This window comes from Triturus cristatus, chromosome 8, assembly GCF_964204655.1.
Source record: "Triturus cristatus chromosome 8, aTriCri1.1, whole genome shotgun sequence".
In the NCBI taxonomy this organism is placed as follows: Eukaryota; Metazoa; Chordata; class Amphibia; order Caudata; family Salamandridae; genus Triturus; species Triturus cristatus.
Window position 1 is genome coordinate 1,582,505,190 of NC_140591.1, and position 26,398 is coordinate 1,582,531,587.

At 44.0% G+C, this 26,398-nt stretch overlaps 1 protein-coding gene across 3 annotated transcripts in view; it reads left to right on the top strand.

The window, feature by feature from the left end:
• The window catches only part of LOC146806240 (uncharacterized), a 231,090-nt gene that overhangs the window by 125,025 nt on the left and 79,667 nt on the right, over positions 1 to 26,398 (top strand). For all 3 annotated transcript variants that reach the window (XM_085623481.1, XM_085623483.1, XM_085623482.1), the window contains exon 9: positions 8,048 to 8,147. In XM_085623481.1, coding sequence (XP_085479607.1) covers positions 8,048 to 8,147 — 100 coding nt within the window. The remainder of the gene's footprint in view (positions 1 to 8,047; positions 8,148 to 26,398) is intronic.

Consider the following 26,398-nt stretch of genomic DNA (forward strand, 5'->3'; position numbering starts at 1 on the left):
AAAACACAGTTCTTTGCAACAATGTGACCCCCACAGGAGTCACACGACGTCGAGTTTACGATATTCCCAAGGTTCGGCGTCGACCGCGAGGAGCGCTACGTCGAGCCTGGAGTTGCAACAGAACCCCCAAACACAGTACCTTTGGAAATTAAGAAAACGATGATCCACGGCGTCGAGGTCGGCGTCGGTCGTGCCTCGGATTCGGGTCGATCTGCAGCGGCGTCGAGAGGTGTCAGGCCGGAGCAGCGCTCACGGCGTCGAGAAGGGCGTCGAGTCGATGCGATCAGCAGCGGCGTCGAGACGGGGTCGCTTAGTGCTGGAGCTGATACTCACTACTCACTGGCGTCGATACCGGCGTCAAGACGGGCTCACTTGGAGCTGGAGCCGATACTCACTACTCCTGGCGTTGCTACTGGCGTCGATCGGGCCCGGCGGCGGGCGTCGAAGACTCGGAACACTGGAGCCGTTACTCACGATGTCGAGCTGGATTCGGCGGCGTCGGCGATGTCGAGACTGCAGATTTCCCCTGTGCACTGGAAATGACACTTTCCAGCAACCAGCAATTCAGTAGAGGGTGAAGTCCTTTGGCCCTGTGACTTCAACAGGAGGCTGGCACTCTTCCAGCCCTTGGAGATTTTCTAGCAAGCTTTTGAGAGTACACACCAAGTTCCTCTCTCCTTGTTCCTTGGCAAAAATAAAGAAGCAGCTTCAGGTTCCCCCCAGCAAACAGCACACTGGCAGAAGGGGGAGGCAAGTCCTTAGATCAGCAGGCTTCTTGTCCTTGGTAGAGGTTTCCTTGTCAGAAGTGATCTGAGTTCTTGGTTCAGGGTTCCTTCTCTTATACCCCATTTCTCCTTTGTTCCCTTTGTCCAAGCAGGGAAATTCCCACCATCTCAGGTTTGTTGTGGGTGTTGCCAGGCAGAGGCACCTGGCCTATTCACTGAGCAGGGCAGGGTCCTCAGCCGCCCAGCAGGAGGCGGAGCCAGTATTGTCACTGGCAGGAGCAGGGCTATCAGTCGCCCAGCAGGAGGTGGAGCCAGCATTGTGTCAGGCAGGGCAGGCTACTCTTCCCTCACTATGTGTAAATGCCTCATTCACCCCACACTGACTCATTCAGACCTCTGGAGCCACCCAGCCCCTGACACACACACCAAACCAGCAGAGACCGGTGGATAGTTGGACAAGAAAATAGCCACTTTCTAAAAGGGCTATTTTCAAACCTAGAATTTAAAAACCATCCATCCTAAAGGATGTGTTATTAAATTCTGAGTTCAGGGATACTAAACTCGACCTGCTACCATGCCCCCTGAGTCAGATAGATTATAATGGAGTTAATAATCCGTCTGCCCATTCTGGCCTATGGGAGGCAGGTAGCCCTTCAATAGTGAAAAACGAAAATGGCTGTAATTCACTATTAGGTCATGCCACACACATCAGGGCATGACCTACCTTTTACCAACAATGCACCCTGCCCTAGGGCCTACCATAGAGGTGTCTGAAATGTGGCAAAGTGAAGGTTTAGAGACTGGCAAGTAGGTTTCCTTGCCAAGTCGACATGGCAGTCAGGGACTGCACGCAGGCGCTGCGGTGGCAGGCCTGAGACACATTTTACAAGCGGCTTCTGTGGGTGGCACAACCAGTGCTGCAAGCCCACCAGCAGCAGTCAACTTACATGCCCTTGGCACACGCAGTGCACTAGACTAGGGTCTGAAAAGTAAGTCAACCAAGCCAATCACGGTAACACCAATCAATGTAACAATTTAACATAGGGAGCACTTGCACTGTGGCACTGATCAGCAGTGGCACAGTGCCCAAAGAAATAATCCAGCAAAAACATCGTAAACCGAGGAGGCAAACAGAAAAAAAATCGAGGAGAGACTCATGCCAATGATGCCAGGTCTAACACTCATGAAAGGACAAAAGAAGTTGCGTCATCTCCTTAAGATATTACTTGTATTCCTCAAGATTCAATTAACTTGGCCAGTGCTTCCTAGTATATATTTAATAGGGTTAGTGTATAAAGCTGGCTCTCGATATGGTATGGCCACTGGGTGGTTAGACCTTGCACAGAGTTCAGGGGTTCTTCAAAAGTGTACAGGGCTCAATGTAAAACCCAAAGTGCTCTATTAGTGGTAGTGTGGGCGAGCAGCCTTGGGCCTCACATAGAGGATTGTAAGACATTTATTGCACAACATTGACCAATATTGACAGGTCTCAAAAAGGAGATCTACCACAATTTTAGAAAAATAAGCATTGTTTGTACTTTAAGTCCAAGATCTTCGCAATGAGGTAAATACATTTTTAATTATAAATACGTTTCACTTTCAAAAATCGACACAGAACAATTTTGCAGCAGTTCAATGTTATCCTATAGGGAAAACAATATCACCGTAAAAACAGGTAAGAATCACACTTACAGTTCAAGTCTTGGGACCAAAGTTCATCAAGCATCGGGTGAGTACCAAACCCGCACCACTAACACAGGGGCGGCCGAGTTCAGAGGTCAAAATCAGAGTTTGGCCCAATGTGTTTCAATTGAGACTGGGGCTACTCGGAGCCACACTGCTTGCAGGTAAGTAGATCGGTTGCAGGGGCCAAGGATTGGCGGTTAGCTTAAGCACAGGGGGGACCACAAAGTAGCACCAAACATACACCATCAGCGGCACAAGGATGGCAGGGTGCAAATTCAGCGTCAGGCGCCCAGTGCTCTTCAATGGAGATTCTGTTGTTGGCAAACAGGCTGTAGGCGTGGCACCAGAGGTTGTAGGAGGGAGACAAACGACAGCAGAGGTAAGTAGCGGTGTAGGGGGTCGTAGGAGCACCATCAGTTCATCTCAACAAGGAACAGGGGCTTCGGGTGCAGGGTTGCCTTTCGATATCCGAGTCTGGATTCACACTGTAGGTGCCACCGTGGAGATCAGGAGAGATCAGCCAACACTGGACTCTTGGTCAGTATCGGTGGGGAGACTTCACTAGACAGGTGAGCCACTCGGGCCGTGGGCTTCATGTGCAGAGTGGGCAGGAGACGCAGATCTGCCTGGATCCAGAGTCCTTGCAGTTGGATTCTTCTGGACAATGCCACTGTCCTCTGGAGATTGGAGTCTTTTTCGAAGGTAGCAGTCCTCCTAGGGTGTCAAAGGTCTTTGGCGGCTAGACAGGTCGCAGGTTCGTAGAAGATGGAAACAGGCCGGTAGAGTTAGGACCAAGGCAGTCGTCATTTTCAGTCTTCTCTGCAAGGATGCCTTCTTTCTTCTTAGGTTGTCGCAGATCTAGTTTCCAGGTCTAGGCGACCCACCTAAATACTAAATTTAGGGGCGTTTTAGAGAAGTAGCAGGTAGGTCCGGTGGGCACCTTACCTGGGGTGGCTACACCCTCTTTTATGCCACCCTTCTGTGGGAGGGGACATGGACCTAGCCTTGATTGGAGGGGTCCCTCCATCTTCAACATAGCAGGGACTTGAAGATGTGCTTCACTTCGCCAACCGCACCTTAGGGGCACACCTCCTATTCTTCTAGATTATCCTGCCTAAAGTGGGGGTGTAAGCCAGGGCCTGCCATCTGCTGCTAGCAGCAGAGGCTGGGGGTTGCATTACAAAGGCGGCTGGCCTTGGAAGCTTTCCCTTCGAACACTGGCCCATCCTGGGGAAGGAGGTTTAACACCTCTGTCTAGGATGTGCATTATTTCTAGTCTACGAGCAGAGGCTCTCCACCCAAGGGTCCAGAAACATGTTTGTGAGGGCCAGTCAGTGCCCACACCAGGGTTGGTAGGTTTTCAGGAGGCACCTCTGAGGTGCCCTCTGAGTAAATTGTGTAATAAATCTCACACTGGCATCAGTGTGGATTTATTACAAGGAGTTGTTTGGTACAAAACACTCCTGGTTTCAGTAAAGCCATCATGGTGCTGTGGAATTCAGGTTGTCGAGTTGCCAGCCCATGCACTCCTCATGGCTTCCCTGGCACTTACAATATTTAAGAACTGACTTAAGTATTGTAAGAACATATCTGCTCATGCAGATATGACCTCACCTGTGGTTTAGTGCACTCTGCCTTAGGCCTGTAAGGCCAGCTAGAGGGGTGACTTACCTATACCTACAGGCTGAGCTGGCTGGCTTAGGACCCAGGGAGGGTGCCATGTCGACTTTGTCATTTTTCCTGCTGCAAGGGCAGTAGCATGGTCCTAGTGTGGGGGGTCCCAGGGGACCCTCTTAAGCTCCCAGGCCCTAGGTACCCAGTGTACTACTTACTAGGGACTTACAGGGTGGGGGGGGCAGAAGTACCAATTGATGATATATTTTAGTGAAGAAGCGCTGGCACAGGAGACCTGGTTGGCAGGGACCCTGTGCAGTAAAATCAAAACCTCAAAGTGGGGGCTATCCATGTCAAAAGAGGCACTTTCTCACAGTGGGGTTCAAGGCTGAGCCCGGCAGGACTTCATAACAAAGAAGTTTTTAGGTGAATGTAAACAGAGGAAGATAACCTGCCTGAGATCTGTCCTCAAGGAAAGATTTTAGCTAAGTGTTGGCCTGTCCTAGAATACCAGCCAATCTTACCTTTTCCAAAAGGAGTGCATCAGAGTATTGGGCATGGGTGTTTTGTTTTTGTTCAAATAACTTTTCAGTCATGAGTTGTCTTGTGACTCACTTCTTACCCCCACACTGCACCAGGATACACAACCCTTTTTTTGTTTTTCCCATCATCGGTGTCAGACCTTCTAGCGCCATCCCAGGTAACAAAAAGTTTTTTACCGACCCCCTTCGGTAGCAGCTACTGAGACAAAATTTGAGCTCAGGGAGGGGAGAACTTCAAAACTTCCATTACCGCAACAGGAGAACTTTACTGGGCGGCTATGTATAACTCCAGCAGCATCCACACAGCTCCCTTGATGAAACCGGTTGCAAAAAGAGTGGCTGTCGCAGGGGGTTGGGAGAGAGAATTGTGGAGAACCACTTGGTCCGTGTGCAGACAATTTCTTGTAAGAAAACTGTTCGTCACTGTTGCAAAAGATGCTGGGTGCTCTGCAAGATGAAGCCCCAGGGTATCCCTGAAACACTGAACGTGTTCAGATCTCATTGTGGGAGAGGGTGAAGAGCTGAGGCTCTCTGGCTTCCAGCCAGCGCAAGGGGAGCAGCTTCTCTGGTGGTACATACAGCAAAGAAAAGAATCTCGGCACGAGCGCCAGAGGATGCTCCTCCCCTACACAGGAAGATCATAAAGATCCATGCAGCAGGACACTGGGAGGTTCTGGGGCCAGCCACACAAACAAAGCTTCATTTATATTGGGTCTCTGAATGTCAGGGGTACATGGATGATTCATCCTGCCCGAAGTAGGTCACCCTTTCTTCTGTGTTCTGAATAGAGGCAGTCTTTTCTGGCCTTATGTGCTGTACATGTCTTTTATGGAACTTGCAATACTGCCTATGCAAGAGAAAGTTGTTCAGCTATTTCCATGGAACCTATGATTTGAGCATTTATGCATAAATTCTGAAGAGCATATTAAGGAAAGCCATGCTTACCTTTGCATGTGAAGCACATTTTAGTTTCCTGCTTCCTCTGGAGATACTAGGTAATCTAGGCTTTAGTAGGTTTAAGAGCTTTTACATAGGCTGCCCTCTATTTTAAAGAGAATTGTCGTTGTTATCCGAAGCCAGTAAAGCTCTCTTCTTTTACATCTAATGAGCCTTTTAATCAAGTGTACTAGTGTAGGAAGCCCTTTGTAAGATCCATTATAGATGGTATTTTTACTCCACAGTGTATCTACGCATTGAATAATTTGCAAAAGGCTGCATGTAGGAGACCTTACCTGTCCCTACATTTTATGGTCACAGCCCCACATTGCTCAGTTTTGGAGAGGGGTGATAAAGACAAAGGAGCTACAGGTTATAACCTAGTGGCATGTCCTGAGGTAACTTTACTGAGGCACCAGTGGCGGCTGGTGCCATTTGAAAGCGGTGAGGCGTAAAAGTTCGGGATGAGTGACGTGTGGCGAGCGAGCCCGACCGTCATTAGGGGGTTTGGGAGCGGTTCTCCCCCTGAGAACATTTTGAAAGAAGAGAGGGCAAATGGTGCATTTCCAAGCAAATCTGAGAAAGCTAAATATTAATAACAATTGTGAAAGTGTAGTTATTACATCAATATAGATTTCATATGATAATTATGTAGGGATGTGAGACTTCGAGTTTTGTAACACACTTCTTCCCCACTTTTAGCACATCCGTTAAACATTGCAAACATTTAAGCCAGTAGGTTCTTTGTCCTCAGAGGTGTCCTTTCATCTTCATCCTTGTACAGCAAACCTCTGTTTTCATGCAAAATGTACCATTTCACATAGTGTAACGGCTACCCCTTTTGTACTGGTGAGCACTGCCACAGTGCGCTCTTAAGTTACCATAAAGCACATGTTGGCGCAATCTTGTAGAAACAACCCGAAGGTGATATCCATGCAGACTAACACACCGTCTGCATTCCATCACATACCTGCGCTCCCGGAGAGACCTCCACACGAAACACAGCTACTGTATTAGAATAGTTACACGCATTTTACAGAATTTGGCATTGGGGGGGGGGGGGGTGTTGGGAAGTTAAAATTTAAAAAAACTTACCTGACTGGGTCCCGCACCGCCTTTGCTCCTGGGCTGGGCCCCGCGTGTTCTTGCTCCTGAACAGGAACAGAGATGCTCCCTCCCCTCCTGTAAGCCAATCACAACGCTGCAATGGCAGTGTTGTGATTGGTGTGGAGTCGTGGACAGCGCCCAGCCAGGCACCTGTGGAGAGGCCATTTTCTCTATGTAGGCTGCATGCAGCCTACTTAGAGAAAATGTAGAGTGCACATGACTGCTTTGGTCCGCCCCAGGGCCGACCAAACAGTCAGGGTACTCGGAGTGGTGCAAAACACTACTCCCCAACTCACCCGACCCCCAACCAGGCATACCCTCCCGCCTGCCCCCAACCAGGCATACCCCTGTCTTCTGCCTTCTCCCAGCGCGAGAAGCAGAAACATAAAATGGTAGTGGGGCGGCGCGCCTCCGCCCTAATGGAGGAGCCGCCCCTGTGAGGCGCTCTTCAGAAGCTGAATACCCATTATATTAATGGAAAGGATTCTTGCCGGATGGAAGATGACGAGGGAGTTTATGGTGAAGGTCTGACTGCATAAATGGTGGTGGATTTTGGGGATGAAGAATTAATTAAGACCACACTGGAGAGGGAAGAGGATTTCAGGAGGCACTGGGGCATACTTCAAACTTACTTCTCCAATGAACTCAAATATATCTTGCCTTAAACAGTTGTGAGTATTGAATATATTCGAGGGTTTTGTAAATTTTGACTCTGGAGAGTCTGAAGGTAGGTCCACATGATTGGACCCTGGGGATGGGAACAAACATCTTCTGTGACATGAAAGGACAGTCAGTAACGCTCAAGTCTACAACTGGACTTTCTGTGCATGGCCAGTCCAGGGTAAGAAAGGGAGCGGTGGGGGTTGTTCTTTCCATACACTTTCATTTATACAAATGGTAATGTCCATCTACATGTTGTCAAACATTTTGATAAAAACCTATTGAAACGTAGGCATGTGCCCTATGCTGTCCTCTGGTACCTGTGTGCACTGGACCAGGGCTTTTTAATGGGCTTGGATAGATAATATTAAAGTAATCACGTTGTAAGATTACCAGTTTAAACATCTGGGGGCAAAAAACCCTTGTTAGAGGCCTGAATCTGTTGCTCATATTTTTTGCCATCTCCTTCTAGTACAGAAATTGAACCTGCTATGACTCTCTGGGAATAATTGCTTAAGAATTCGCTGCTATGGAGATATTGCTTCCCAGACAACCGTATATGAATGCATTAAAATAATCTCAATTGTTTAAAATTAAAAATGTAATTAATGTATTAATCACCTGTAATTGCCCTTTCTCTTACACATGATCACCTTCAGAAAGCCATCCCATCAGCTGCTTTCACCTGAATAAAAAAACTGCTTGTTGTGCTCTCCTTTTAAACCTTTTCCTGCACATGCACTCTGTCTGTAATAGTGTCTGCTGCTTCCTTTCCAGACTCCAGCTACTGCTCCTTTTCCTAAGGAGGAGGGGATGCACCTGGGTGAAGGACAAGACTGCTATAGAAATGGGGAAGAAAATGTTCAACACGCCTCAGGTATTGATTGATTCATTACATTTTATTGATTGAAATCTTTTGATGGTGAAGCTTTTCAGGGTGATTGGAAGAGCCCAAGAGGCGCCAATGGGGTACCTGAAAACGAAACCAGAAGGTTTATGAAGGGCGAAGTTGAGAGATGGCTTAAAGCTTGTAAGTACACGAAAAGGACAATGGTTCCTCCACTGCACTTCCATAAAACAATCCTAACAGAAATCCGAAGAGAAATCCGGTAATTCCATTCAAATTCAAGCCACTTATTGCCGTGCTGCAGTGATGTGCTCTCTGCCACAGCACCTCGATAAACCTAGCAAGACCAGGTAAGGACTCGTACAACATGCACCAACACTAGTTTAAGGGGCGTTTGTGATTTCTGTTTTGCTGCATGGAAGGTATGTCTCCTCTAGTACCCGGGTATACAGTGGCTATGCAGACTCAGCATCACATCCTGGCATGCTGTAGGTTGTGAACTATATTTTCAGTAGTTTCTTTAAAATATTTCTATTGCTTTTCCCTAGCTGGCTGGATGAGTTTTAAACCGCACTATAGCCACGCAAAGGGCGGCATTTGAGGACTGGGCCAGCCCAGATTAATCTTTGCCTCGTCCCCCCACACGACAGAGGCAGCTTACCAAAACTCAGCCTTCACTCTGTTTATCTAAACAAACCACATTCACATTTAAATGCATACAGTCTAATTGAAACAGAACTGTAGTTCAGTAGGCGAATGAGCACGAAAAATGACTGTTTTTATCTTGTTACATTCACTTCACCTATAAAGACAGGTTAAATGTGACAAATTTCTACTTATGTTTTTTAAGTGGAGATGTTTACTTTGTTTTTTCTCGGACTGCAAAGTGAGAGGAATTTGTAAAGTGAACTATATGTCAATCACGCTGGCGTCTAGGCAGGGCCACTGGAATTTTGCAGTAGGGGAGGCCCAAATTATGTGGCACGGTTGACTAAATTATGCAGCAAGAAAACAGAAATTATGTGGCTGAATGGCGCGCATTACTTCATTATTTTGATATGTTTACACATCCGCTTTCACATCCAAACACAGCGATAAGTAACTGAAAGGTGACCAGTCAACCCTTGCGAAAAACCTTCCACTGCCGAGCAGCACGGGATGCAGAGTTTTTAGTAACTTTTGATCCGTTTGAGCTACAAACAACATTTTTCTGTTAGAATCTGTTCATTATGCAGCAGTTGATGGATTATGTGGCAAAAGCAGAAATTTCATAATTATCTGGGAAACCCAATGGCAGCAGGATTGCATAATCCTGTGACCTTGCGCACAGGAAGTGTGAAAAGAAAGACAGGATGTCAGTTTGTTTCTAATACACAAAAATGTGTAAATAAACGGTACGAATATTTCAACATAACTCACAAATGAAGCACGTTTTCTTGTCTAATTCTGAAGTGTGATGGAAACAAAAAAAATGTATTAGGATGAAAACTAATCTTGGTTATGCACAAATGATAAATATTGTGTTGTATTGCAGCATTTGTATAGCGCTTACCTCCTCATTGTGTGGTACTCAATCGCTTACGTATATATGGACAGCAAGCTACACCATAAAGGGTGGTGTGTAGTTGGAACGGTGTTGTCTTTGTTTTGTGAACCTATGTGGAAAATATTTCCATGTTGTGCGTAAGGACCACCAAGGTGAGGTTATTGTGTTATTGGATGCCGCGTATAGCAGTCTGGTGGTTGATACTGTGTGAGAGACACAGACACGCAGTTTATGATTTCTGAGTAGACTGGCAGCTTTGAGCAGCTCTGCCGGTCACTTTATGATTTATCATGATTACAGTCTCCTTAGTTTTGGGCCTGAGCTGCCATGGTTGGCAGGAGAGAGAAGTGGAGAGATCTGCTGTATGTGCACTGTTACCATCATCCCATATGTGAGTGTCATTGTGAGATGTAAAGAGGCAGCCATAGTGTATAGATATTGGGGACCTGCAGTCCTGGACTAGATTACAGCAGTGTGTGACAGATCTCTTCAGTTTTTCCATGCCTGCTCATTTAGTGATGACTGGATTATTGGTTGCACAGCACAGGTGATGGACAACCCTCATAGTAGATGTGTCTTCTGTGAATGTAAGAGGTGTCAGTCATATTTGGCTACCAACTGCTCAGTGTTATGGTATAAGTGTGGGCCAGATGTGTTGTATATAAAATTATTTAACTACTATTACGCTAGCGAACCATATGTCAGCCTTCCCAAGCCTACTTGCCTATTGAAATAGTTTGCTGTTTGGTTTATTTCCAATCTGTGGAGTGTAAGCTGAAGCTTGAACATGTAGATGTGACTGTCTTTCTGGGTTCTGCTACCGGAATGTATAGTGGTGCAGTTGTCTTAGAAATAGCCATGTTTTCCACTGTCTTCTGAAGTGCATATGCTCCTGGATGCTTTGAATGCAGGCTGGTAGTTTGTTCCAGAGCTTGATGGATTGTACTGAGAAAACAGCGTCCCCCTACAGATTTCTTATGGTAAGGTGGTATGATAAGTGGTGCAAGCCTGGAGATCATTGTCCTGATTGGTTTGTATCGCTTGCATTTAGCTTGTAGTTATTGCGGTGTTTTTCCTTGGAGGCTCTGTGAGCAATACATAGTACCTTGAACATTGACTTCAGACGTTGGGGGCTACCAGGAGCATCAGACTGTTAGGGGCTTCACTGCACTGTGATTGACTTTGTGGATACACAGGGGTGGAGGTGTCTTCTGCTGTCCCCTGCACAGCTGGTGATCTCATCCTCGTCACCAGTGTTCTAAGAAAGAAAGATGCAGGGTACAGAAGTTATGTAGTCTTTATTGAGTAAACCATAAAACCTACAGAATCACCTCACCAGACTCCACTGACCAACATTTCAACTGTCCGGGATACCTGGAGCATTCCAACTTGGGAGATATGCGGGGTGAAATGGAGTGGCGGAAGATATCACGTTATGAAATGAGTTGATACCATTGACTTTAAGGTTTACCATAATATATATACACACGGTTAAATGGAACTAATTCTAACTCCCTTCTTGCTATAGGTAGCCACTGCAGTGATTGCAAGACTGGAGTCATGTGTTCTCTTGAGTGAAGGTTTAGAATTCCTGCAGCAATATTTTGGATGAGTTGCATTTTGCGTATGATGAATGCAGGTGACCCAAGGTCCAGTTTGTTAGCTTAGTCATCAAGCGTGGAGATTACAAGTGTTAGAATGGCTAGCAATTTCTGCTGGTATCCAAGGTATGGGAGGATACAACAAGATGTTTTAATTGTGTGGAAGGCGCCCTGTTTGTTATTAACATGTGGTATGAAATATAAGTCTGAATTAGTGGTTTACTCCTAGGTTTCGGACTCCTCTTGGTATTGTTGAAGGGGCCTCATGCTCATTAGGCCAAATGGATGTAGGCTGGTATTTTTGCCATTGTCCACAGGTCATAATCTGTCTTCGTGTAATTTAGTTTTATATATTTATTTATCATCTATGTGTTTATGGGCCGAAGGCAGTCATTAAGTTTCAAAGTACAGAGGTTTTCTAGACCATCCATTTTTTAAATGATTTGGTGCCAACACTAGTTTACAGTCACAGCTGAGAGGCCACTAATTCAATGGGCATCAGCTGAACTCCCTTCTCACCTTTCACATGTGGTATATTAACCAAGAATTTGCTGTGTGAAAAGATTCAACAATATGGCATAGTGCTTTGATTAGCTCACTGTGCTGGGGGCTGAGTCATCACAAGTTGGGTATGACTTGCATTTGACTGACTTTGCTCCAACATACAGCCTCTCCAGGGTCATTGGCCTGTTGTAAAATGTAGCCTGGTGAGATAACGTATCTGCTCTAGATGCCTTATTTCATTTGCACAAGTCAGATAGTTTGTTAAGATTATGTGCCTGTTGCAGAGGACTACTAATAGCCAAACTAGCAGTAGTTTGAATCTGAAATGACCCAAAATAGCCAGTCATGTCACAAAGGGCACCTATTACAGACTGTCTATCTTTCAAAAATGGTTTCATATATAGATAACCCTGACATGGCCAACATGCTGAGTATGCATCTCTTGAACCAAATATTTGTTTTATAATTGAGCTCTATAGACACCTCTGCAGAACATCGACTAACATTTCCTGAGTTGTATATTGTCAGTAAAAATCTGCGCAGTATGAATCTGCTTTTTAAAATTTAATGACACCTATGACTGCTATGAAATTCTGCTTTATCTTTAATTTATGGTCATAGCATATATATTACCGTTGTGAGGTCCTTTGTGATTAATGTACAATACTCGGTGAACATTTGGGGTAGCGTTTTTATTCGGAGAAGTGTAGGAATGCTATTGGTAGGAATTTTATAGGATCTTCACAGATTCCAGAATTTCCTTCACAGTAATATGACGAAAATCTATGATTTGGCTAAAGTTTAGTGTTTGCATGGCATTCTGGGAAAGAAAGGTTATTGGGGTCCACGTAAGCAACACCACTCCAGGCTACACTAGGTGCTTTCATTTCAGAAATGTCTGGCCCTGGCAGATATACTGGGTGCTGACCTAGCCCTGGCCAAAATACAGCAGCTACCCACATTAGTAGACTTGGTCAATTTGCAAGGCAAAGTTGTACTGTTTCCTTGTTATTTTGGTAGCTTAGAGAGCTTTTCCTTTAATGGGCGATAGCCCAGTCACACAAGTGGGTACTATTGGTATCAGGAGAAGTGCAGGAATCGTGTGTGGTAGAACGTTTGTTGTTCCACTCAGATTCCATTATCTCAGTCTGCTTTCACTTTTGTTTTACTGGGTAACCTCAACGTTCACAACAAAACTTCCCAATACAGCAAAACAGAAAATCTAACTCTGGACTCATGAGGAGCATTTCCCTCGTGTCCCGACTTTGCAAAATAAAATGGTCATGGTGTTTTTACCAGAAACCTTGTCTCTTCCAGTACTGTGGGCCACCTATTGAAGTCCACCGCACTGTGATGCTAGTGTGGTCGTAAGCCCTAAAACAGTTAAAACCCAGTAAATTCATGATGATGTCCTGTCCAACAAGAATCAACAACAAGCTGTAGGGATATAATGGCCACATTGCACGACCCTCTTTGCTCCATCACCTAAGGGGATATCTTCAGTTCCAGGAGGGCCCCGTGCTGGTAGGCGTCAGGAACTAGGGATCGGTGAAAAGCACAGTAGTCAAAAGAAAGATGTTAGTGATGATAATGGCCATGCACAACCAAGTGGAACTTTCAGTTGCCTTGCATGGTCAATGGAGAAGAAGGCTAGAGAGGGAATAGATAATATTGAGAAGTACAAATAAGATAGAATAGAAGATGCAGAGAAGAGGTTCTAGAAGAGAAGATGGAGGGAAGAAGTTTGAGAAAAGGGGGGAATATTTATAGTAAAAAAGAGTAAATAGAAAAAACAAGAGAGAGAGCAGTAGAGACAGGAATGTACAGATAGATGCAGCTGAAAACAGAAAGGGGTAGTAGAGAAAAGGTTTACTGAGGCAGTGGAAACAGAAATCAGGAGATGGGAAGAGACTAGAGAAAGTAAGAGAGCCTAAAGGAGCGAAATGAGAGCTAGATACACATGGAGAAAAGGTGTTTGGAGATTTTAAGTGGAATTTAGAGCTCATCGTGTTTGGGCTGATACACCTGCCACAATGTGATTTCAATGCACAATTGTGCTTTTTATTTTTCTAAAAGGTATCTTAGTGCAGGATCCAAAGATCACCTTGCATAGTGGTCCTAATAAGGTGTAATCATTGTTACTTGATCCACATTGCATTTTGCAAATTGCTTAACAATGGCACCCTTCGTTACTACTATATGCTCTTCGTGTATAGCACTGACACCGTATCTTTTAATGTTTTTCTGTCATGTTTACATTTGCTGGTATAGGCACTGGAAAGTACAGCCTACTTTTGGAGAAGTCCAAGTTCTTTTGAGGAGGTGATTTGATTTTCTAGTGTACATTTAAATATGTCAGTTTCATAACTGTTGAAGGGGTGTAGCGCAGCGGCCAGGGCGACTGACTCCGGAACCGGGGGGCTCACGGTTCGATCCCCGGTGCTGGTGGCAGATCAGCCCAGCACCATGTGACTGGCCAATAGCTTGTTTAATCTTCCCGACGGCCCCCAGCGCCTTGACACCTTCGGGTAATTGTTCGCGCTTTACAAATACTGGACATTTACATTTAACTGTTTCACAACCTGAAACTTGACTTTTACACAATTCTTCTGCAAGTAATATTTTCCATTTCTAGTGAACATGACCGGCTTTCATGGTTGCTACATTCACCACTTAAAGTGCATGCTTGTCCAAGCAATGTTACCCTCATAGAGGGTGCCTCCTTCAGGCTTCTGTGCAAGGAGTCTTATGAAAGAGTGGAGAATTCAAGAAGTGGAGGACTCTGTAGTATCCAAATGTGAAGCACCATGCCAGCAGAATCAAAGAGATGTTGTCACAAAGCAGGATCCTAGATGCAAACAGTGAAACCACGAACTCCGAGTCTTTGAGGCAGTGCTGCTGCCTGCCCCTCTAAGGCTTCTGTAACTGGAGATGGAGCTAGTGTCCTCAGCCAGGCCACAGGCTTCAAATCGACCCATCCTGGGCTCACACAATCACCTATCCTTCACCCTGCTCACCTGTAGTGCTGGTCGGTGTCTAAGGAAGGCCCCTTATTGTACAACATCGTTTGCGCAATCTGCTTGTAACTATGAGCAGTGTTTTCCAGTGTCGTAGCCTGCTTCAAGTCCATGCAGTTTTTACTTGCTACTTTGAACAATTGTAATTGAACTAACCATCTTTGGTCCCAACTTAATAGTGAAATTCAGGATTGGACCTTCTCAGCATTTCCCTGTAAAATGACGTCTAAATTCTCTATAGCTTGCACCACTGTTGCAGCCCTACAATTTTTGAAACCGTCCGTTCACCGCTAATTTCCCAAAATGTTCTTGATGGCTATGCTCCAATCTCTTTGTAAAGTTATTTTAAATAGTGGTGAGTTAAATTAAAACTTCACTTACGAATTTGGGAGGAATTAGGAAACTTTGCACTTTACAAAGCAAGATGAGGTTTCCTCATTTCAAGTGAGGTAACGTTTATGCTTTCAAGCCTTCTAGTTGTGATCATTTCCTGATGCAGAATGTCCCTGGTAGGTCATCTTCCAGCAAAATAATGAGTTTGAAAGCTGGACATCCACCACCTGAGGTAAGTGGTGTGGGAGGGAAGGCCCTGAGATGATGCCAGCTTATTTATTTTTTTAAAGAACTTAATAAGATTTGCTTTTCACAAAGCTTGAACAGTTTAGAAAATGCACAGAGCTGCGAGTCAGCCAACTTTACACCCCATCTAATTGATAGGATTCAAAGTTGGATTGTGAAAAGTTGATTTAGTGTGCTTTAATAGGTACCTTAGAAAATCCATGCATTCCTTCCCATAGAATCACACTGTGTGCACCCTGAATATCGAAACCATAATATATATGGCACAGAATATTGAATCTAAAATATTGTCAGGTAAATAAGTATAGGTTTACTATACCTTACCCACATATATGTACTTACGCTATATATAGATCTTCAAGATACATAGATATGGTGTTAGGAATAGTAAATCTGTTCTTCCCTATATGCACTTACATTTTGATATTTTGTCCTCGATTTCTTGTGCTACGATATTTTGGGGGTCAATATTTAGTAGTAAAACCAGTATTTGGGATAGAATGCACCTATGAAGTACAGCTTTAATATTTGATCATAGCTGAGGGCCATGCCCTCCTAAAAATATACTGGCCTGGTTTTAAATGAAAAACAAAGTTGGTGAAACAAATTCTAACAAACCTATTTCATTGAACCTGGTGCAGGTAAATGTTTGAATGGTATTCACCAGGTTTTCAAATCCAGTTTGGTGGATGTCTTTTGTGTCAATTTAATTATTCATTTAATAGGTTTGTGTAAAACGATCACACTAATCCTTTTTTTCTACCAACCCTCATGCCACGCCCCTCTTCCACCCCTACTTCTCCATACCTCAGCTAGGTTTTTACTCATTTTTCTTGTGTTAACTTGGTGGCTTTACAGTTGTGTAGTTGCCTTGTAGGCAGTCATGACTGTCCTATTGCCCGGAATTTTAAGCATGTTCACAGTTGAGGCAACCATGTGGCTGATTCATGACACACCCCCTGCGTTTGACTCCAATGATCTTAAAAATTGCATAGCTAAAGATTTGTCTTCAGAGCAAATCTTCTGGCCCTTTGTAAAATTCTCCACTGTGCTTTTCAACAACATTCTAAATTGTTGTAAGCTTTTCATGGTAATGCATTAGAGTGCATTTGCAGTGTATGACTTACTTCATATTTAAAAAGCAGTCCTACCAAAATACCTGATTGAAAATATTGTCAATGAAAATAGGTAAATAGCCATCAATGTTGGACTCATATTCACTTTATTAAACTACAATTTCTCTATGTATACTGTTAACAAATGGAAATCCCACTTCCCTCCAAATCACTAATAAAAATACAGGTACGGCACATATTCAGTGAGCAGGGGGACTATACCCCCGTCATCCCACGCAGCCCATTTCTCCCCTTTAGATATGGTAAGTGGCTGAGTAATGCTAGATGTAATCAGGCAACAAAATGCATGCAAAGAGTTCAGTCAGGATTCTGTTGAGGTAAGATTAGTTAACTTGTTATTTTGTTACTGTGTTTTAGTGTTAAAGTTACACTTTATTTATTACGTTATTTTCATTTTAACCCATGTAAGATATTCCTTTCTCACTGTGAAACCATGGCTGACCCGATTCCAAAGTCAGATTTTATTATTTCACATACAATCTTTTAATACACATAAAGGTTGTATCATAAATATTTTCCATTATAATGTAAACTTTCTTTCAGTTTGACTAAGATAATGGCTTGACCCAAAGAGTAAGTGTACGAGGTTAGTTAAAATTCAGAATAGTTATTTACCTTTTTGAAATTTGTTTCAGTTCTGTTACCACATTGAGCTACACTTAGTGCAACATCATCAAGCATTTTTACAAAGGACACCTTTTACTAAGTGAACTAAGAGACAGTAAATTGTTTTTTTGATGTGCATTATAATAAATTAAAGTATACTGATGATAGGAGAAAAGGAGTGCTCTACTTAGCTATCTGAATGTTTTTGTTTAGTGAGGAGACTTGGAACCAAATCTAGGTACTTGTAAATTTGTCAGTTAAGGATAAAGAGGTACGTGACTTAAAATGATTTTGCCCAGGATCTATTTACTTAAAGCTTTGCAAAATACTAGATTCCCCTTTACATTCACCAGAAAGTAATAGGTTGACCGGTATGCATTAACATTGATGTGACACTTTCTGCTAGGCCTTCTGGACAACAGTTGGTAGTTTGCTAACATATGCTACACGCATTCCTGAAATAAGCATACATTCTACATTATTCAACAATCTGCAGTGCCTCAATCTTCTGCAGCGTTCTGTAAATACACATCTACACCTCATAAACATGCTTGTTACTACAACTTGTCCATAGCATTGTATTACAACTATTTAAGATGGGCATGTGCCCAGACATCACTGGTGGATAATTTGTTGTTAACAGAATTTGTAGCTTTTCTGCAAACACATCAGGGGTGTTTAGCCTTTACTTTGTTTAACACGGAATACTACTTGTACCACGGATGTTACTGGTTTTTAAACAGTGCACTATATTAATTTCAAAATGCTCAACCACACTAGCCTTCAGGGCTTACTCAATTTAGATTATGTGAACACACACTTGTACATACAGGAAATCCATGATGTATATTAGGATAACCTATATGCTAACAACTTTATTTTTTTTGAAGTATAACATTTAGTATAGAGTTAGAGCTACACATTTGTAGTATATCTGCAGATATTGCCACCATATTATGAGACTGCTGTAAACCTTTATGCCAACAACATAAGTTTATTTTAATGATGTAAGGGCCTAAGGTGTAATGTGAATAACAATTTCAAGGATCATTTTATTTGAGGTGTTATCAGTGATGTCATCAATGATGTCATTTAACATGTCTTGAGTGGTCTAATATGTGAGTTAATAAGCAGTGCATGACACGGGAGCGAGTTATGGTTAGTTCACTAAATTGTGACTGGCGAGTTTCAGAGGTTTCTTTTAAGCTTTAGTTATCTCATTTGAACACCTAACTATATAGTCACTTTATCCCTTTTTTGTTATTTTTTTAATTTTTTTAAAGTAAGCTAAGGTCTTATTACTGCACCTAAATAGCTAAGACCATATATATATATATATATATATATATATATATATATATATATATATATATATTTATATATATATATATATATATATATATTCTCTGTAAAAACCATAGGTTTTCAGACATTTTATAGTTAGGAATTAGCATTAGCATTTAAAAAAACCTTAGAAATTCACTGGAAAAATCATAGGTTTTAGGGGTGTTCTAGTTAGCTGGACATTTCACTCGTACAAAACCATTGAAATTCCTCCGTTATAGTTAGTTCAGCTAACTATAACTTGCGTGCCCGCAATCCATTGCTGATGATATCATGAGTGATGTCACTGACCATGTCATGAGTGATGTAATATGTGACGTCATCAGCAGTGCATTGCATTGCAGGCGCGCGAGTTATAGTTAGCTGAACTAACTATAACGGGGGAATTTCAATGGTTTTGTACGAGTGAAAAGTCCAGCTAACTATAACGCCCCTGAAACCTATGGTTTTTTCAGTGAATTTCTAAGGTTTTTGAAATGCTAATTTCTAACTATGCCTACAGAGATAGGACATGTGAAGAAAGAAGAAAACACGTGCAGAAAGAAAAAAAGAAATGCAGAAAGAAGCAACAGAAGTCCTCAAAGGCGAAGAAAAGTGCAGGAAGAAGTATAACGTGCAGAAAGAACAAACACAAGAACAGAAAGAAGCCTTGTTGCAAAATCATCCTGTACCCTCAACTTTTTCATACGGATACTGGTGGTAACTGAGTCTGTCAGAATACAGTGAAAACACCTACATACACTAGGGAACACTATGCGTTGGGGTCCCTCTGTGATTAGCATGACCTCCTCTGTAAGCCCCTAGTATATAATAGGGCAGGGGATTAAAACTACCTCTTAAAACGCGCCACAGGGCGTGTTTGCACACGTTAACTCAGGCCCCGTCCCCTCACCACTGTTTAAACACGCCCTGTGGCTGTTTTTAGTTGGGAGATTAAGTTCATTTGAATCCTGAGGGTCCCTAGGGTCCAACTAGCCCACTAGGTACCTCCAGTAAGCGCCACAGAGCTGCGTTGCAGAGAAGTGTAAAAAGTGTCACGGCCTGGACCACCTCTCTGCAACGCAGCTCAGTGGCGCTTACTGGAAGCACCTGGTGGGCTAGTTAGCCCCCAGGGGCCCTCAGGATTGAAGGAGAATTATTTCCCCAACTTAAAACGTGCCATAGGGCGTGTTTGCACACGTCACCTCAGGCCCCGTCCCCTCCCTTCCCCACTGTGTAAACACGCCCTGTGTCTGTTTTAAGTTGGGAGATTAAGTCCCCTTGAATCCTGAGGGTCCCTAGGGGCAAAATAGCCCACTAGGTACGTCCAGTAAGCACCATTGCAGAGAGGTGTAAAAAGGGGCACGGCCTGCACCACCTCTCTGCAACGCAGAGCAGTGGCGCTTACTGGAAGCACCTGGTGGGCTAGTTGACCCCCAGGGTCCCTCAGGATTGAAAGGGAATTATTTCCCCAACTTAAAATGGGCCACAGGGCGTGTTTGCACACGTCACCTCAGGCCCCATCCCCTCCCTTCACCACTGTGTAAACGCGCCCTGTGGCCGTTCTAAGTTGAGAGTTTAAGTCCCCTTGAATCCTAAGGGTCCCTAGGGTCAAACTAGCCCACTAGGTACCTCCAGTAAGCGCCACAAAGCTGTGTTGCATAGAGGTGTAAAAAAGGGGCGTGGCCTCAGAACACCAGTCTGCAACGCAACTCCCTGGCGCATACTGGAGATACCTGTTGGGCTAGTTGGTCCTCAGGGACCCTCAGTATTGAAGGGGAATTAATTCCCCAATTTACAACTGGCCAGTGGGCTCGTTTGCAGAGTGCTGCAAGGAGGGGGCGTGGCCTCCGGCGCGATGCCTGTCATTTATTTATTTTATTTTTTTAAGAAGGAGGACTGTGTGGCCCCCCTTCTTTTTCTAATTTATTGGCCCTGGGGACCCCATCCCCCAGGGCCTACACCCTAGACTTTTTTTTGTTGAAAAAATAAATTTGGAAGGGGGCCGCGTGGCCTCCCTCCCAAGATCTTGATCGGCCCCGGGGACCCCAAAAATTTGGGGAAAAATTCTTTAGGAGGGGGCTGCGTTGCCCCCCTCCTCAGGCCACTTATGGCCCCGGGGACCCCATCCCCCGGGGCCGGCCTTTGTTTTTTTATTATTTAAAAAATATATATATTTATAGAAACACCTAGGACATGCTGGACAAACCATATGTACCTATCATCATGACGATTTGCGTGATATTCATTAAAAGGAGACTGTGCATACAATGAATCCACGTGGAATGTATTTACACCACTAGTGAAGCTCTGACGTGTCTGACACCCTACCGTGCCTAATCCCGGCGCCCCCGCCGGTGGGTACTCTCCAAGTAGACACCTTTGTCGTTTATTTATGCAAACATGGGTAGCTATTGACAGGCACATTTAATACACACGCACACCAAGCCATTCAAAGGGGATTCAACAAAAATTCGACCAAACTATGCAAGAAACCCCCCTCACGGTTAATAAAACACACATCCACCGCTGGATGTGTAATACTTTTTATTTTACTCTCTGGAAAGGAAACGAACCTCACTTGAGTCACACCGTGCTCCTGGCTGAGCCCAATGCTGTGTTACACCCACCAGTGCCCGCCGAGTGCCACACACCTCTGTGTTGTATTCCACCAGCTAGTGCGTATGCTATGACACTCTCTAGCCCATGTGCACTGTAACACCAGCCCGTGAATATGTTATGCCACACTTGCCTTCGCACAGGTTATATTGCCCCATCTAACGTGCCTTTCCTCGATGCCTATGTTATAACGCACAGCGCTATGCCATAAATATTACCATCTGGGATCCATATCTTTGTCACAGTGCATATGCAACGTTACACTCCCCAGCACATATTTTATATTACAACTTTAGAGACTAGTTAGGTTACACAACACTGCCCTGTGCATATTGCACTCCAAGGCGCATATCGCATAGCACGTGCTAGTGCCTGTGCTATCTCGCGCTCTCCAATGAATCTGTCACTGCGCACAATGTATTGCATATTATATTTCACGCCCCGGTTCATCTTTTTTGGTACATAGTTTACACCATATACTATATCTAGTTTTCATTTTCAATCGTGCTCTCAGGACTATGTTCTATATAACACTGCGTCCACCTACTCTTTTCACGGGCATTACATTTTGCGATGGGCGTGGAGGGTCAGGGGGTGTTTCTGCCAAGTGAGCCCGGAGTCACAGTCACAAACGTCCTCTTCTTCCTGAATAAAAGTGAGATTATGCTGCATACTTGTTCATATTTTAAGTAATTCGCACACACACATTTTAAAAACAATTAAGTTCCTAATACCCACCTTCTCTGAACAGTTAGCTTGCTGCCCCATCCACCTCCTCCCTATCCTCTGTTGGCTGAATCCATGGACTAGCCTCCTCCCTCCTGCCATGCATGGTCTGATGTGCTGCCATTGCCCTCCATTTAGCATAATGTACCAGTCCACTCCTCCTGCCCTCCATTGCCCAATTCTATGGCCCGTCATTGACCTCATTGACCTCCTTGTGCTTAGCTTGCTGCTCCTATTCTCCTTCCCCCTGCCCTCCGATGTCTTTGTGCATGCCCCTGCTCCATCCTTTTTGCCCACCATGTTCCATGTACCTGCCACTCCTATCTACTCTGAGTGTTCTGTTGAGCTGCCACTCCCCTCCCACCTGCCTAGCATTGTCAGATGAATGTAACCTGTCCCTGCCACCTCCACCCTGCCTCCTGTTCACATGCAATGCCCCTATCCCCTTCCTCCTGTCCTCCATGGTCCATTTTACTGCCACACCCTTCTGCCCTCCCTGGTCTGTTGTGCTGCAACTGCTCCTCCTGCCTGCCCCACGTGGTCTGTTGTGAGGCCCCTTCCCCTGAACTCTCTTGTCTGTGCCCAGGTCCTGACCCTCCCTTCTATCCTCCATGGTCCTTTGTGTATGCCCCTGCACCCTCCTTCTTGCCCATCATAGCCATTGTGCTGCCACTAACCCTCCCACTTGCCATGCATGGTCTTCTGTGCTGCCATGGCCCCTCCCACCTTCCCTGTGTGGTCAGCTAGCTGCCCCTGACCCCCTCCCACCTTCCCTCCGTGGTCTGTGTGTATGCCATCATAGTCTCACTGTTGCTCTCCATGGTGTGTCTTGTTTCTAGTGCCCATCCTGCCTGACCTCCATAGTCATCTTGCTGCTCCTTCCCTGCCCCCTTCCCCCCAGCCCTCGGTTTCCATGTGCAGACCCCTAGTCCCTCCCTCCTGGCTTCTCTGCTCCATTGTAATGCCCCTGATCCGTCCCTCCTGCCCTTTATGGTCTGTTATGCTGCAGCTTTCTCTCCTGTCTGTCCATTATGGTCAGCTAGCTACCATTGCCTCTTTCCCCTCTGTTCTCTGTTGTCCATGTGCATGGTCCTGTCCCCTCCCTATTGCTTTCCATGGATTGTTGTGCTGCACTCCCGTCCCGCATGCCCTGTGTGGTGTATTGTGCTGCTGCAAACCCTGATGTCTGTCCTGTAGGGTCAGTTTGGTACACCTCTCCATGTCCCTCCTGTCCTCTGTTATCCGAGTCCATGTCCATACCCCAATTCCTCCTGCCTACCATGATCCAATGTACCATACTTGCGAACATTTTGAACTTGGTAAGAGGGAGATTTTGAAAACAAACTAGGGTATTGATTTTCCCCTTTGAGTTACATTGAAAAAGAGGAGATTGTAAAAAGGAGACGGATCAAATAAAGCCCATTTGAGCTTAAAAACATTGGACGTTTCCTGGCTGAAACGGGTCTGTTGGCATGTATGGTTGTACTACCACTGCCTCTTCCTTCTGCCCACAATGGTCTATTATATTGCCACAGCCTCTCTTGCCAGTCCTGTATTGTTGGTTTGTTGCCCCTGCCCCCTTTCCACTGCCCTCCATAGTCTGTTGTGCTGCCACTGCCCTTCCTGCCTGCCCAGTGTGGTCAAATTGTTGCCTCTGCACTCTCCTACCTTCCTTCAATTTTCAGAGTCCGTGCCCCTGGCCTCTGCCTCTCAACAGTATCCCAATGAGCAACTAGATTGCTAACAATCTATATTTATTACAAAAGTGTGGAACGCCTAACGTCATCTTGATGTAATCAAAACTGTAATACCTAGAGAATTTCCTTTAGAAATTACATATATGAGAGGGTCTTATTTGTTTGAAAATTATGGTTAGTACTCTAAAAAACTAAAATGAGGACATATTTTCTGAGTTTTCAAATAGCGACAAAGAACTTTTAAATTATTTGTAATCTTTGTTTTTTTTATCCAGTTGACCACTTGATTGAATGTTGCACTTAGGAGAGAGGATGTGGTGTTACTTCCAGAGCTGCAGACTTTGCAACTGGGGAAGCAGGTTGGAGTTTCTGCTTCAGCTCAACATTCTGTGATTCTGGTCAAATCACTTAATCTCCCCATGTCTACAACCAAAATGAATTTGATCTTGTGTGATGTAACCAATGCTCATGTAAAGCACTCCAATACCTGACAAGTCTGCACTATATAAAACTGCAAATACACAAAAAATAAGTGTTTTGCACACTTCTGTCATTGGGCTACATGTGGGCTACATCTGGGTGATATTTGTGCTGCATTTGGGCTCTTTTGTCTCTGCTGGCCATCTTGGGAGATTTATTTGTTATGAAGTTTCCTAATTTCCTCATTTACTGCAGTCTCCTCAATAGGAAATGCTTTCAGTTTTTTACTTTGATTCCATCAAGAAGGTATTCAGATATGTTACACATTTGCCATAAATTCTGAATGTTAGCACTCTAGTTGCTCATTAGATCACTGTAGTAAAGCTAGTGCTCACCATGGAAGTCTGCTTGCTGGTATTAAAAGTGCATCTTTCAGTCTGCATATCAGAATTTTTTAATGAAATAGAAGAGGATTTGAGAAGTCACTCAAAATGTGCCCTAATTTTTCTTTCTTCAGCACTAATCATAATTTCTATGGCAAAATGAACCCCCTCATTGTGTTCCTTTTTAAATTAAATGTTTTAAGTGTTACCAGTTTATTCCAATCAAGATGGCTTCAGGTGTGCCATATGTTTGTCATAAGTAAGACAGTAAGCGCTCTAGTTGTTCATTAGAACACTCTGAGACATTCTGTCATTGGGCTATACTTGGGCTACATCTGGGTGATATTTGGGCTACATTTGGGCTCTTTTGTCTCTGGTGGCCTTCTTGGGAGATTTATTTGTTATGAAGTTTCCTAATTTCCTCATTTACTGCAGTCTCCTCAGTAGGAAATACTTTCAGTTTTTTACTTTGGTTCCATCAAGAAGGCATTCAGATGTGTCGCACATTTGTCATAAATTCTGAATGTTAGCACTCTAGTTGCTCATTAGATCACTGTAGTAAAACTACTGTTCACCATGGAAGTCTGCTCCTGGTATTCAAAGTGCATGTTTCAGTCTGCATGTCAGATTTTTTTTTTTGAAATGGAAGAGGATTTAAGAAGTCAAAATGTGCCCTAATTTTTCTTTCTGCAGCACTAATCATAATTTCTATGGCAAAATGAACCCCCTCATTTTGTTCCTTTTTAAATTAAATGTTTTAAGAGTTACCACTTTATTCCAATCAAGATGGCTTCAGGTGTGCAATACGTTTGTCATAAGTAGGACTGTTAGCGCTCTAGTTGTTCTTTAGAACACTCTGGGAAGCTGCAGTAGAACACAAAGGAATCAACTGACAGTCTCTGCCCTTGTTGGATGTACATGTTTTACTGAGAATGTCAGACTTCAATCTCACATGACTGAGAAAGATAATGTGAATTTACAGAAAATATGCTCTCAGTTTAGCTTATAGATCACCTTCCAAACCTCAGTGGGAAAAGCATGAGAAAATAGATTTCTCTCAAACATGATTCATGATATCACAGCAGAAGGCTTTTTCACATGGTAAAATCACCTTAGAACACACCACAATTCTAAAATGAGTATGGTACCATCAACAAAGAATTTATAATGTAACTTAAGTCTTAAAACCTTCTATTAACTGCAATGCTTTTTAATGAGGTGCTATCATGTATATTGGTCCCAAGATGGCTGCCAACACTTCTTGGATGAAGTACTGACAGCAAATCAGATCTCACGATGAGATGTGTTGTTAGGCTCCGCCCAGATATATCTATCTTTTTAACTCTAATTTTCTCAGGAACTACTGAACAGATTTACACTGCAAAAGGCACGAGTCTGAACTGAGGACTACCTCTTTACCAAATTTGGTGTAATTCCGTTCAGCAGTTCGGGCTGTAGCTGTGTCAACAGGTCCTATGGGAAAATGCATGGGGAAAATGCGTTTTGGGACCCCCTTTTTTCTCGGCCCCCGCTTGACGAATCACCGTGAAATTTTCAGGATAGGAGCAGACCGGAGCTGGCCAAAAGTTTGGACAATTTCGCGAAGATTCGTCAATCGGCACCAACGTTATTCCAAATAGAATGGTGCGGATTTCCAATGGAAAATAGGTCCTAACTATAACTACCTACTGGCGACTGCCAGTAGGTTATATATATATTATCTACTGGCGGTCGCCAGTAGATAGTTATAGTTAGGACCGTGTTTCCATAGGAAATCCGCAACATTCTATTTGGAATAACTTTGGCGCCGGTTGACGAATCCTCGCAAAATTTTCAAAATAGGTGGGGCGCTCCGCTCCGCTTCTACCCTGAAAGTCTCGGGGGGGATTCGTCAAGCGGGGGCTGAGAAAAAAGGGGGATCCCAAAACGCGTTTTCCCCATGCAATTTTCCATAGGGACCTTTAGTCCAACGTACAGCCCGAACGGCTGAACAGAATTACTTTAAATTTGGCAAAGAGGTAGTCCTCAGCTCAGGGATGTGCCTTTTGCATATATGGAGTCAATCTGTTCAGTAGTTCCTGAGAAAATCAAAAGTAAAATCATATATATATCTGGGCAGAGCCT